Raw genomic sequence first — 14,011 nt, forward strand, 5'->3', positions numbered from 1 at the left:
ATGCAGTTGTCCATAAATAAAAAAAAGTAATAACGAGAAATCCTTATATAGTGACCAAAACTATATGAAAACACACGCGCACGCACGTGCGCACACAGCACTACCTTCGATTATATATTGCTGCAAACTAGCAATAATCTCTGTTCTTCTATTGTCATAAAAAATAATATAAATTCCAGACAGAAACATATATATTTATCTAGCTAGCTAGCTAATGAATTAATGAATGAATTAATTAATTAATGACGAGATTATTGCCACCCAGCAGCTAGCTAGGTGTGCTGTATCGATCAGATATTCAGATATATAACAACAATGCATGCATGCAACGGACTAAGATGGAGAGGGAGAGGGGACTCCAGAGCCCGGAGGGGTCAGAAGAAGGTGACCCTGCATTCCGTCTGTTTGAACTCCGGAGGGCGTTGGCCGTGGGCAGCATCCCGTCGCTGGAGCCTGAGCGGGCAATCGATCTTGGTCTTGGGGCCCAGCACCCTGAGCACCCAGACCTTGAGCTTCATGTGCGAGCTGATCTTGACGTCCACGGAGAAGATGGCCCCCTCGGCGGCCTCCCTCCGGAATCCTGCCGCCGCGATGCCGCCGACGATGGGGCTCTCCCCGGCGAAGGCGAGGTCGAGCGGGCTCGTCACGCCGGTGTCCTGGAAGAAGTCGGGCGGCGCGGTGTGGCCGAACTGCTGGCCCTCGTAGTGCGCCTGCGCGACGACGCCGTGGTAGTGGAGGGCGATGTGCTTGTTGGGGTTGCGGACCTGCAGGCCCAGGGAGAGGTTGTAGCGGAGGATCCACGTCTGCGGGGTGAGCGTGAAGTCGGAGAGGTCGGCGGAGACGGCGGAGACGCGGATGATGTGGGGCCGGAACAGCAGGTACAGGACCAGCGCGACGAGGCCGGCGACGACGAAGATGCAGGTGAGCACGCTGAAAAGGCAGCTCAGCACGCCGCAGAAGAGGCACCGGCACGGGCAGCACAGCACCGACGACACGGTGCTCGTCTTGCTGCCCATCGATCTCTTCTTCGATGTTATTGCGGAATCGATCGAATCGGATCCGATCCACCCTGCTGCAGCAAGTGATCGATCGAGACGAGGCAGGGAGACTGATGAGAGAGCGAGCGTGCAAGAGAATCATGCAGTGGAGAAGACAAATGCATGCATGGGCGGCTGGCCATGGAAGTCGCAGCAGGGCAGTGAGTGTGCGATCATGAATGAATTGCTGCTGTCCTCGCCTTCTTCCAACTTCTAATCCAGGTCCCGTGCATGCGCTTCCTTAGCTCTCATGTTCTTGACCCAGGCCCACCTAACCTTGGTTGGGCCTGGCCTTTGGGCCTCAAGGCAGACAAATGACTAAGATTGGAGCCCCTAAATGTATTACGTTCAAAAAACAAAAAGAAAGATACCCTCAAAAGAGAAACATAGTGTCGACCGTAAAAATTGAACTCGCCGCCGGCACACGTACCAAGCCGAGAGAAACCGCATAGAACACATCTCGAGCTCTCTCCGGACTTATGAGGACACCGGACCAAATGGTCGTGACCTAAGGTGTGCCAGTCAATTTAACCCTATAATTAACAAGCAGATAAAGGTAACCAGTAATTTAAAGTGAAACATGCCGGTGTTGTCACAGATAGTTCCAAATGTACGGCTAGATAGCCGATTCGATATGGCTATCGACTAAATAGTCGATATCCAGCATGTTCATGATATAAGGTATTGAAAACGAACACTAGTGACAATTATTAGATATCAGTGATGTAAATCTAATGCCAATGATCATAAAACATGCAAGCATCATGGTAGAGACTTGATATGAGTGAAAAGCATCTGCATTGACTATACCCTGTATTGGCTTAAAGATTAAGAAAAAAAGTATAATAATAAAAGCCAATACGCTAACAATGCACGTGCCATTGGCAAAATAGCCGATTCCAAGTTAAACAGATACATATCACGCAATCGATCGTTTATCGAGTATAAATGGATCTACAAGCTCACATAGATCTATCCATATTTAGACAAGATTATGAGCATGTGTTATAAGCGTGAAAGCATAAGCAACCGGCCGATCTAAGTGGTTTTTGTCGTATAGCATGCGAACGTTCAACCACTAAAGCATAAATAAATCTACAAACCGACCAAACCCAATTTACAGCACTATCAATAGGTCGACTGAATCGATGTAGCATTGATAGTAGAACGACAAACTGCAAGCATAGCGATCTATAAAACTACTTATGTTTTGATGGAATCGTGGACGCGTGCCATACACATGAGAGCTTAAGCTATCGGCTAAAATAGCCGATAGAAACATAACGGGTGGATGACATCATATCTTCCTTAACAAGTAGATCTGTTAACCAACAATACCCGATCTAGTGTGCGCTACCAATAGGTTGATAACGAAGACAACAAACTGGAGATTGATCACTAACAAACCTATTCCTTAATGGAAACAGGGCTCCAAACACCCACTATGATCGATCAAGATCAAGATAAAATGGTCGATAAACGGGATCTAACGTCAACAGTTGGATTTTAGCATAAAAGCAGTCGACAGACGATAGATCGAAAGATGAAGACCGATGAATCTTTAATCTAGATCGAGCAATTGATGATATTATGCTGAATAGTAAACTATTTAACACAATATCGATAACTAATCCATATCAAAATTTGTATGAGATCGAGCCGGACCGATGCAACCATACAAATTTTGATTAGAATCAAAGGGTAACTTGTATCAGTAATTGTAAGATATACGAGCCAGACCGATACAACCGTACAATAACTGATGATAACTAATTTATATAAAGCTTGCAAGAGGTCAGACCTAATCGATGCAGCCTTACAAACAAAGTATAAGTCGTGATGGATACTCACAAACAAACAGGAGGTCGGGCCTAACCGATGGCAGCCCGACTTGCTCGAAGAACTCGTCGAGATCTACTCTACTCCTACTTTTAAGGGTGTCATGGGGCCAAAAAAGTAAATGTACTTGTTTTGATTGATGTCTGGATGTCTATTATAATAGCCGGGGTTTAATATTTATATCCGAAGCTTGACTACGAGTTCTGGTCAAACAAGACTGGTTACAAATCTTGAGAAAGAGAACAAGACTTTCTAAATTAAGATAACTTAGACCCCAATCTTTCCTTTCTGCGGAGTCCGACATGTCATCTCGTCTCATGTCGCGCCGTCTTTATCGTTGAGGCCTACTTCTCGGGGTGTCATCATCTCATCCGCTCATTCTGTTGGCAACTCGGGTAGTCGATTTTGCAGATTGTTTCGGCTTTCTTTGGTAAATCTCAAAATTCAGGGGAACCAAATTTCGGTGTCAACACATAGTTCTCTTTATTATCTTTATTTTAATAATATCATATATATAGTTGTGCAATACATAAAAAATAGGTATAGCCTCATTTCATATTAAATTTTAGTCTAGAAACAGTGGCATGGGCACACTGCTTTTACTTTCTGCAATTTTGGCACCTGCTTGACAGTGGTATGGGCACGAGGCGTGCTATGCGCCGACCCGGGTGGCACCGAGTCGCGCACTGACCAAGGAGGTGATTGGGCCTCGCCCCTGTCCCGCCGGCCCACTGTAGACCACCAACGTGCCGCGCCACTACCGCCACCCACGACCTTCTTTCTCCTCGCGACGCGCCAGCCGCCGCCCACCGCCACGACAGCGCTAGGGTTCGTCAGAGCTCCACTGCCGTGGCCGCGGCAGCCTCCTCCTTTCCCTCCCCCCTACTCCCGCCGCCGCCATGGCCATGCTCACCGGCGAGCACTGCCGCGACGCCCCCCGCCCCTACCTGGCCTAGTCGTCTCCACCGTCGCCAGGGCCCCTAACCGTCCGGCCACCATCCCCACCGCTAGGCCTGCCTGTCTTCCCCGAGCCCCTTCCTTCTAAGCCTGCCAGAGATGGAGACGAGGGTGGGAGTGATCTGCCGAAGTTGGAGACGAGGGAGGGAGAGAGTTGCCAAAGGGAGGGAGAGCTGTCGACGGCCGCGTTGATAGGCTTCTGTGCCGCGCTGTGCTGATTCGCACGCGGAGGGAGGAAGAGAAACAGTGCCATTCGCATGGGAGAGGGAGAGGGAAGGGGTGGTCAGTGGGTGGCTTCCTACCACCTGGTCGGACCGCAAGATTTCCGTATGGGCACATTGGTTTTACCTTCTGTCCCCCACAGGTTATCCTAGAAACTAAGTTTGGCCATTTTGAATAGTGAATGTCTCTAAACCTTTGTTGGAATCAAAATCCTCAATAAATATCTCCACCAGAAGGAGCCCTTCAACACATGGTTCGACAGTATGTCAGAACGATAATATCTTTCCTAACCAGATTTACCCAAGGATATTCTACCTATTAAAAAACTTGTGCCACTGCTTTAAGTTAAGGGCTTCATTTTGGGTTCTCGGTTTTAGGATTCTTAGGCGTCCTTCTTCCTTAAGTAGAACCATGTCACACTGCTTTGGGCAGCTTGTTGGAATTTATATCACCTACTCTCCAAAAGCAATGTTTCCTAAACTTATCAATACGTTCAATGACTGTCTTTTGCAACCGAAAAGGGCACATGTGGAAAGTAGAGTAGCAAACACTGTGAACACTGAATTTGTGATTTCCACACGCCCTGCTTGAGTGCTTGGATAGGAATAAGGAAGTGCTCGCAGGCTAGCTAGCCTTCTTTCACAGCGAGATATTAGAGGCCAAAAATCTTCTACTCGTGGTTTAGCAAGACCCAGAGTGAGGAAAAGCTACCTGTTGAGCATCCAAAAGTCCTAGCCAAATGATTAAGTCTGTCAGCATCAATATTTATGGGAACCATTAAGCTCTGTGTGACGTCAAGCTGTCGGAGCTCTACTTCAAGATCTTAACCCACAATTTAATTCATCCAAATATATATTATCCATAAAATTATTTAGACAAATAAAGCATCGATGGATGCAGTAAAGCCTAAGCAATTAACGCCAACATATATAATGCATGCAACAACTGTTAGATAGGTCGATGATGGATTGGACGACGGAGCGCCACCAGTGACTCTAGTTTGGTGCTCCATCCATCTACAGAGTACCTGTGGGGTTAGTGTTGTAGCCAATTTAATTTCTCCATTTTCCCTCTTGGAAGAAACAGATTGGACTCGACCTTGAAATCAGTTAGGTAGATTGCCTGTGTAGAGCGATGTCTGCACTAATTCATAACAAACATTGTTTGTCATGTCTAAAGCTATATATCATGATTGCTTCTTTGTCGTTCGTGGTTGCCTGAAGAGTAGCTATATGTGCTTAGGTATTCGTGTTGTTTTCCTTAATTTGGTCACATTATTAATGGGCAAATAATAATATTAGCTTGCATTGATCTAGTTTGTGCCTAGACTGTAGGTGTGGTGGGCACTTGTTGAAATCTAGTGCTGTAGGTAGCTCAAGTGAAGTCTGAAGAAAATAAAATCAAACACGAAACTCAAAAGGAACTAATTAACTTCTATTTTAAAGTTTTTATATGCATCGGATGGTTCTTCCAAGTTTTTTTGAGTCTTATTAAGGACGACTTAATGGCCATGTTCAAAGACTTTCATCTTGGAAGGATCCTTCTCTTTAATTTGAACTTTGGGACCATAGCCCTAATTACAAAGCAGAAGGAGGTCAATCAGATCCAGTAGTATAGGACAATTTGCATGCTTAATGTTAGTTTCAAGATCTTTACAAAAGTCCTAGCTAATAGGTTGACAGGGGTAGCCAATAAAGTAGCGAGGCCGTCGCAAACAACCGTTTTGCTAGGAAGAAGCATATTGGAGGGGCTTGTGGTGTTGCATGAAACCATACAAGAGTTGCATAAAAAGAAAAAGGATGGTGTCATCCTTATACTTGATTTTGAAAAGGCTTATGACAAAGTAAATTGGCCCTTTTTGCAATAAGTGTAAAGAATGATGGGTTTCTCTCCAGTGTGGTGTAAATGGATTGGAAAAAGTTGCTATCAAAGGAAGTGTAGGGGTTAAGGTGAATTAGTAAATTGGTCATAATTTTTAGACCAGAAAAGACCTTAGATAGAGAGACCCTCTGTCCTCCCCTATCCTTTTTTAATATAGTAGCGTGTATATATTGGCTATCCTTGTTGCCAGAGGTAAGATCAATGGCCAATTCAAGGGTATGGTGCCACACCTAGTGAGTGATGGACTCTTGCGAATGATACTTTACTCTTTATGCAAAATAATATTGATGAAGCCAGGAACTTGAAGGTAGTACTAGGTGCTTTTGAGAAGTTGTCTAGCTTGAAAATTAATTTCTATAAGAGTGAGTTGTTTTTCAAAGGCTCAGCTGGGGACCAGAGCAGTATAAAGAAGTTCATGGAGCTTTTTGGTTGCAAGGAAGGGAGCCTTCCATTTTGTTATTTAGGAATGCCAATGTATTTTCATATGTTATCAAATAAGGATGGGAATTCAGTGGAAGAGCATTTTGTAAAAAAATGCTTAGTAGTTGGAAAGGAGAACTCCTATCTTCCAGTGGTAGACTAGTGTTGATTAACTCGGTTCTATCTAGTCTTCCCATGTTCATGATGTCCTTATTTGTGGTTCTAAAGGAGCACTTAAAAGGCTGGATTATTATAGATCCAGGCTTTTCTGACAATGTGATGAACTGAAGAAGAAGTATGGGTTTGCTAAGTGGAGTTTACTTTGCAAGCCAAGGTGCATGGAAGGTCTAGACATCTTGAAATTTGCTCAAAATTGCTATCTGCTCAGTAAATGGTTGTTCAAATTGTTAAATGAGGAGGGTCTTTGGTAGGAGGTGCTTAAAAATAAGTATTTAAAGAATAAGTGCTTGAACCCACTGATAATTAAAGAAACCGAGTGATTCTCATTTTTGGGCAGGTCTTATGGATGTTAGACCTTATGCTAAAACATGGGAAGTTCAAGATAAATAATGCGAATGGGACTAGTTTTTTTGGGGATGATCTGTGGATTGGTCAGGAACCTTTAAAAGTGAAGTTTCCCTCCTTGTACGTACAGATTAGTAAGGAGAAAGGGGGATTCAGTAGCCAAAGTGGTAAGCATGACCCCTTTGAACATATCATTTAGAAGGGCGTTATTAGTCGTTGAAAGGTTATGATTGGTTGAATTTGGTCTCCTTAGTTGTGCCCTTCAATTTGAATGAGAATAAGGATAGATTTCTGGCGGTCGAGGAAATGGTGAATTTTTTACTCAATCTTTATGTGGGGAGATCATGAAGAAAGAGACAAATGGTGGAAAAGATGCTATGGAAGGCAAAGCTCCCAATAAAAATAAAGATTTTCCTCTGATGTTAAGAGGTCATACTTACAAAAGATAACATGTTAAAAAGGGGTGGAAAGGGGACGCTAGATTTAGCTTTTGTGGTTTAAAGGAGACAGTGAAACATCTCTTTTTCGGGTGTCGTATGGAAATATTCTTGTGGAATGTATTTTCATCGCTTTCAACTTTCAACCACCCAAAAATAATATTCACATGTTTGGCTCATGGCTTAGGAATTTTATTCCAAATTTGAGAAGCCAGAAAATGGTGAGTTTGCCAGCGATGTGCTAGGCTTTGTGGTTGAATATAAATGATACAATGTTCGATAAGAAAAATTCTAACTCCTTGCATGTAATTTTCAGAGGAACTTACTAGATCAAGCAATGGTCCCAGTTATCTAAGAGGAAGAGATAATTGTGCTGAAGAATGGATGCATATGTTTGGAGGTTATGATGTTAGAGGTTTTTGGAAGAGCGGGTTGGAAGCAACAGAGGGGTCTGGAGATATAAGTGTCTTTGTTTTTTTATGTTTTGTGATGACTTTGTTGTGTGTGCTCTACGTAGTGGAGAGTATCATTTGGACCATTTTTAATGATCGGTTGTACCCATTCACTAGTAAACGTTGGAAGGGAATACTTTATTCCTTAATCTAAAAAACAAATAGATACAGGGGAGATACATGGGTGACCTCTACATTCCTAAAAGAATAATTTTCTAGCATGTATAATGCAGTTAGTTACCATCACGCTACTGTGGAGCAGTCATGAATCAAACACCTTTTAGACCCTGTTTGGGATGGTTTCTCCACCGGCTTTAGGAGCCGTTTTGTGCCAAATAGGATAAAACAAAACGGCTTGAACAGGAAGCCCTTTAAATCGTGCTCTCACATAGGCTCGAGGTGGGATGGAGCCAAAAATAGTGGCGACTTCACCTTGTCTTGGGGTGAGCCCTACATGGAGCTATGTGAGATCATGTTTTAAGGAGCTCTACGTGTGAGGCTGTTTTGCTAAAATTTCACGAAGTTGTAAAAAATCCAGTCAAAGTTTTCGGTGGTTTCAATAATTTTCGTTTAGCCCCCTTCGGGATTTGTGTCAGAACCGGTATGTCTCGCAGGTGCTAGTCGGATGGATCATAACCCTCCAGAAACGCCGCTCAGCAGTTGCCGAGGCACTAACAGGGCCATGTACAATGACGTGCCAACTACAACCAGCGAGCTATTGATGGATCAATCGATAATCATGGTAGCTGCCTGCCTCCACTAGCTAGCAATGCATACAGAGGTACCTAGTAGATTAATTTCTATTATGTATAATTGTTCTTTGATCTTTCTGGAGAGCTCATTATTAAAGCTATAGGTACCAGCAGCTTAATAATTATATATATAATTGCCGCCTTGGATTCAAGGTCAACATTAGCAACAGCTGACACGCCGTATGTTTGGCAGCAAAGGAAGCAATGAAGAATTCAATGGAGTAACAGCGGCTGCTCAACAACCTGATGATACTCTATAAAGTAGCTATAGCTTGAGTAGCTACTAAACTTACTGAATTAGCAACTCAGTGTATGTAGTAGATCCCAGAAGGAACACATATACATATGGCAGACCAGGGGAGTACACATAAGAAAGTTTAATCATATATATATGATGAACAACAACTATTTGATCAACTATATATGTGCGAATGAAAAATTCATTTACAAATTACAACAACTTGAGGAACATGTTGACATGGATTTTTTTTTCAGGTTTACCGAATTCCACTGAATCACTGGTCACAAAAGTAAAGTAATCCTTGTCCCTCTACACTCTACATAGAGTTAGGCAGAAGTAGAGGTGACTCAAAGGTAGCTGACTTTTCCCGGCCGGCCCTTGCATTCATATATTCATCTGGATGCATCCTCTAGTTACACATATACCACCGCTCTCATCTTTTCCCATCCACACAAACAAAATAAATAAAAAAACAACAAACAACAACAACAACAACAAAACTAAACAAAAAAAAACTAGTGTAGCTAGCTTATGTATATATCTGATCTTCTTATTACGAAAATAAAAGAGTTTCTTCAATTTCAGCCCCGGTTGAAAGACTTGAAGCGCTCTGACCTCCGAATGGGATTTTGCACAGGGAGCTTAGATGGCGAGACACGATGGTGTACATATATGTGTGGTAGATGGAGAGCTATTAGTAGTAGAAGAAGAGAGTGTGATGCGTGCGAGTTTATATAACTGATCGAAGAGAACTGACTGATGACTGATGATTGATGCTGAGAAGTTGAGACGACTCATCAGACGTCGACGATGCACGGTGCTGCGCGCTGGAACTTGAAGTATCCGAGCCCCCCACCGGCGTTGGAGCCGTAGCTTCCCTGTCCGTCGTTGACGGTGAGCAGCGCGGGGCACCGGACCCTGAGATGGTAGTGGCTGGTGATGAATGCGCCGGCCTTCCACCGGATCCATCCGTCGACGCGGATGGTGACGAGGAGGTACCCCGCCGTCTCGTCCTGCGTGAGCGCGGTGGCGAGGTAGACCGGGAGTGGGACGTTGGAGGCGGAGAGGAAGGGCGCCCAGACGGTGGCGTCGTTGGGCGGCTGGAAGAAGGGCGGCAGCGAGGTGGGCACGGTGATCTGCATCGCCCGGTACTCGGCGTACACGTCGGCGCGGTCGTAGTAGATGCCGACGCGGTCGTTGGTGTTGCGCGACGCCAGCGTGGCCTGCATGGTGACGGTGAGGTAGGAGGCGGAGCTGACGTTGATGCACACGATGCTCACGTCGTTGAGGAAGAACCGGGGCTTGGTGGGCCGGAGGACCAGCCACACGATGAGCACGATGAGGAGGAGGAGCAGGATGATCCCCACCAGGGCGGCGCAGAAGCGGCGGTACAGACGCTGCCGCTCGCAGTCCTTGTGCTGGTCGCAGTACTTGATCGACATTTTCTGATGCTTTCTGCTTCTTTCTTTTTGATTTGCGCTACACTCCACCTATATACTCCTGTTAGTAGACAGCTGTTTCTGCTTGCTTGTTATCTTCTTCTTCTTTTTGATGAAATTGCTATCTTCTTCTTCTTCTTCTTCTTCTTCTTCTAGTTGCTGAAAGCTGAATGAAGTATGGAAGTATGATTGCAATGCAGAGAAGAGGCCAAGGAAGCAAGTATGCAAGGGAAGGCTCGTTTTGCTTTGTTAACTATGGGGGGCAGCTCGCCTCGCTCACTCAAGACTTGGGCTCCAAAAAGGACGCTCATCATTCAGAACTCAGAAGAGAAGAAAAGGCTCCGATCCATCTTGCACTGATACCGTATAGGCCATTCTGAATGTGCACTGCAGTACCGAGAAATAAAACTAAAGCACGGCACATAGCTCACAGATGAAGCATCTTTCATGTGATCTAAGCTGACTTATATGCTTGTCGCTGAAATTACAAGCTACTAATATGCTGCTGTATCTCTTGTGTGAATGCGCAGCAGGGGAAGGCGGTGCCGAAAAAGGCACCCTGCTGCTGCAATGTAGCAGCTGCAGGGGTAGACGTCGAACGGCTCACCTGCCGCACTGTAGCTACAGCAGGGGCAGACGCCAAAGTCAGCCCTGCCGTCACATCTAGTCACTGTAGTAGCATGGCAGCTGTACTAGGACTAGATGGATAGAGTTGTATAAATAGTTTGTCACTGTAACTCAGTAAAGAGTAAGTTCAGATTTGCCATCTCTTATACAGAGTTCCGGCCAACGCTGATGTCTCTGTTGTGTGTGCTATGTTCTCCCCCCTTCCTCTACCTCCAGGCATAGTGTGTGGTCGGCAACGATAGTTCATGGTCGACATCGCTAGTGTGTGCTCGACAACACTAGAGAGTGGTCGGATATCTCCGTACTGGAGATCGACGGGCCAACAAGTGGTATCAGAGCCGTACAAGCATCATCGCCGGACTAACCGCTAGCGATGACGGACGGTTTGGAGATGGGCAACAGCAGTGGCACTGCTGTGGCTGTCCAACCATGACAGGAGGTCGTTGTTCGCACGGTGCAGGAGGTCAGCGGCACCAGTTGGCCGACACTGACTTGCACCAACTATGGTGAGTGGTCGGTGACCATGAAGGTCAAGCTCAGAGCCCGACGGCTCTGGAATGCTGTTGACAAGGGCACCTAAAATGAAGAAGATGACATATCAGCATTGAAGGCTATCATCGCTGCTGTACCGGCGAAGTATAGGGAGCCGTTGGGGACGAAAAGGTCTGCTAAGGAGGCGTGGGAGGCTATTGCGGCGATACATGTCGGTTCCGACCGCGCAAAGAAGACGACGGCCCAGCTTCTAAAGTAGGAGTATGCCAACCTCAAGTTCAAGGATGGTGAATCGGTGGAGGACTTCTCCCTCCGCCTGCACACGCTCATCAGCAAGCTGAAGAGCCACTGCGTCACCATCGACAAAGAGGAGGTGATCTCCAAGTACCTCCACTCCGTGCCGGCAAAGTACATTCAGATCGCTCTCTCCACAGAGACGATGCTGGACTTGTCCACCCTCACCATTGAGGACGTGACAGGCCATCTGTGGACGGTGGATGAGCGCCTAGAGCAGGTGACAGCAACGAAGGACAGCGGCAAACTACTGCTGACAGAGGAGGAGTGGGCTGCTCTGAGGAACTCTGGGGTAGCCTCCTCCAGCCGCGGTGGCGATGGCAAGCGTCGTGGCAAGGCTTCTTCGGAGAAGAAGAAGCAGGTCGACCCCAACGCCCGCCAGTGCTGCGGGAAGATGGGCCATTGGGCACGGGAGTGCCCAAATCGCAAGTAGGAGAAGAAGGCTGAGGCTCATCTAGCGCAAGCTGATGATGATGATGAGGCCACTATCCTGATGGCGACATTCTGTGCACTGCACACGACGTCGAGGCCGAGAAGGGAGAGGTGACAACGGTGGAAGGACCTAGGAAAGCCCTGAAGGCTATCAACCTCGACGAACCGTGCGCCCAAGTCCACCTCAGATGTGTGGGCGGCGAGCAGGAGCAGCGGTGGTACCTGGACTCTGGCGCCAGCAACCACATGATGGGCTCCAAGGCAGCCTTCTCCGAGCTCGACGACGATGTGACCGGTACGGTGAAGTTCGGTGACGGCTCACGGGTGGCAATCCGAGGGCGCGCCACCATCATCTTCAGGTGCCAGAACGGCGAGCACCACACGCTAATGGATGTATATTACATCCTACGGCTGCGTTCAAGCATCATCAGCATTGGCCAGCTAGATGAGCACGGTAACGAGGTACTAATCAAGGACAGAGTCCTCAGGATCAGGGACTGGGAATAGCGACTTCTTTACAAGGTAAAGAGGTTCCAGAACCGGTTGTACCTGCTCGACCTAAAGGTAGAGCAGCCGGTGTGCCTGGTGGCAAGGCACACCGACGAACCGTGGTTGTGGCATGCCCGGTTCGAACATCTCAGCTTTGACACGCTTGGTTGGCTGGAGAAGATGGTCCGAGGGCTACCCCACATCGAGCACAGAAGCGAGCTGTGTGACAGCTGCTTAGTCGGGAAGCAGAGAAGGCTGCCATTCCCAAAGACGGTCAAGTATCACGCGATGGACGCTCTCGAGCTCGTCCACGGCAACCTCTGCGGGCCAATAACGCCAGCCACAAATGGTGGTCGGCGGTACTTCTTTCTACTCATGGATGATTGCAGTCGCTACATGTGGCTGCAACTCCTGACGAACAAGGACAAAGCGGCGGCGGCGATCAAGAAGTTCAAGATGCGCACGGAGGCCGAGAGCGGCAAGAAGCTCCACATGTTGAGGACTGATCACGGTGGTGAATTTACTTCGGTGGAGTTCATTGCGTACTGCACGGATCAGGGTGTGGTGCATCACCACACCGCGTTGTACTCACCATAGCAGAATGGCATGGTGGAGCGATAGAACCAGACGGTGGTCGGCATGGCTCGATCCATGATGAAGGCCAAAGGATGCCGGCAAGGTTCTAGGGTGAGGCGATGACCATGGCGGTGTTCATCCTCAACCGCGCTCCCACCAAGGCCCTAAAGGGCAAGACACCGTTCAAGGTTTGGCATGGACGCAAGCTGAGCGTGTCCTTCCTCCGGACATTCGGCTACATCGGCCACATTAGGAAGACAAAGCCGATCATCACCAAGCTAGAGGATAGGAGCACACCGATGGTGTTCCTGTGATACGCGGAGGGTACCAAGGCGTACCGGATCTATGACCCACGCGGAGATAAGGTACTTGACTCACACGACGTCGTGATCGACGAGAAGGTGGCCTGGGACTAGAACAGTCTAAGCACGGGGGAAGCTGGCGACTTCACCAGCACCTTCGTTGTCGAGCACTTGGTCATTCATGGTGGTGGAGACGCTGGGGAAGAGGTGTCGAGCACTCCAGGAGGGGTGCCGAGCACTTCAGGAGTGGAACCAGGAGGTCCTGCAGTGGTGGCGACCACTCTGAGACGGGTGCCGAACACTTTTGTAGCGGAACCAAGGGGTCTTGCAGTGGTGCCAACCACTATAAGACGGGTGCCAAGCACTCCAGGAGGGGTGCAGACCACTCTAGAAGTGGTGACGATCGGTCCAAGAGTAGTGCCGAGCACTACAGCTAGGGCGCCAAGCACTACAGGTGCTGTGCCGAGCACTCTGACAGAACAGGAAACTCCATCGACGCCGATCGAGTTAGCCTCACCTCCAAGTGACATCACTGGGTTCGTGGATGCCTTCCATGAATGTGAGGAGGTACGGTTCCGCAAGCTGGATGACATCGTC

General features: G+C 47.4%; 2 protein-coding genes across 2 annotated transcripts; both read right to left on the reverse strand.

Annotated features, from left to right (window-relative positions):
- Positions 1-1,194, reverse strand: LOC136502213 (NDR1/HIN1-like protein 10). Its single transcript, XM_066497674.1, has one exon. The coding sequence runs from the start codon at positions 1,014-1,016 to the stop codon at positions 375-377; it is 642 nt and encodes a 213-aa protein (XP_066353771.1). The 5' UTR covers positions 1,017-1,194; the 3' UTR covers positions 1-374.
- A 7,697-nt stretch (positions 1,195-8,891) lies between these two features.
- On the reverse strand, positions 8,892-10,345 carry LOC136500507 (NDR1/HIN1-like protein 1). Its single transcript, XM_066495872.1, has one exon. It carries the CDS (start codon positions 10,203-10,205, stop codon positions 9,561-9,563), a length of 645 nt encoding a protein of 214 aa, XP_066351969.1. The 5' UTR covers positions 10,206-10,345; the 3' UTR covers positions 8,892-9,560.
- Positions 10,346-14,011: the final 3,666 nt, after the last annotated feature.

This window comes from Miscanthus floridulus, chromosome 13, assembly GCF_019320115.1.
Source record: "Miscanthus floridulus cultivar M001 chromosome 13, ASM1932011v1, whole genome shotgun sequence".
Classification (NCBI taxonomy): Eukaryota; Viridiplantae; Streptophyta; class Magnoliopsida; order Poales; family Poaceae; genus Miscanthus; species Miscanthus floridulus.

Bases quoted from the DNA above. Each gene is read 5' to 3' on its own strand.
- LOC136500507 (XM_066495872.1), bottom strand. From the start codon at position 10,205: ATGTCGATCAAGTACTGCGACCAGCACAAGGACTGCGAGCGGCAGCGT.
- LOC136502213 (XM_066497674.1), bottom strand. From the start codon at position 1,016: ATGGGCAGCAAGACGAGCACCGTGTCGTCGGTGCTGTGCTGCCCGTGC.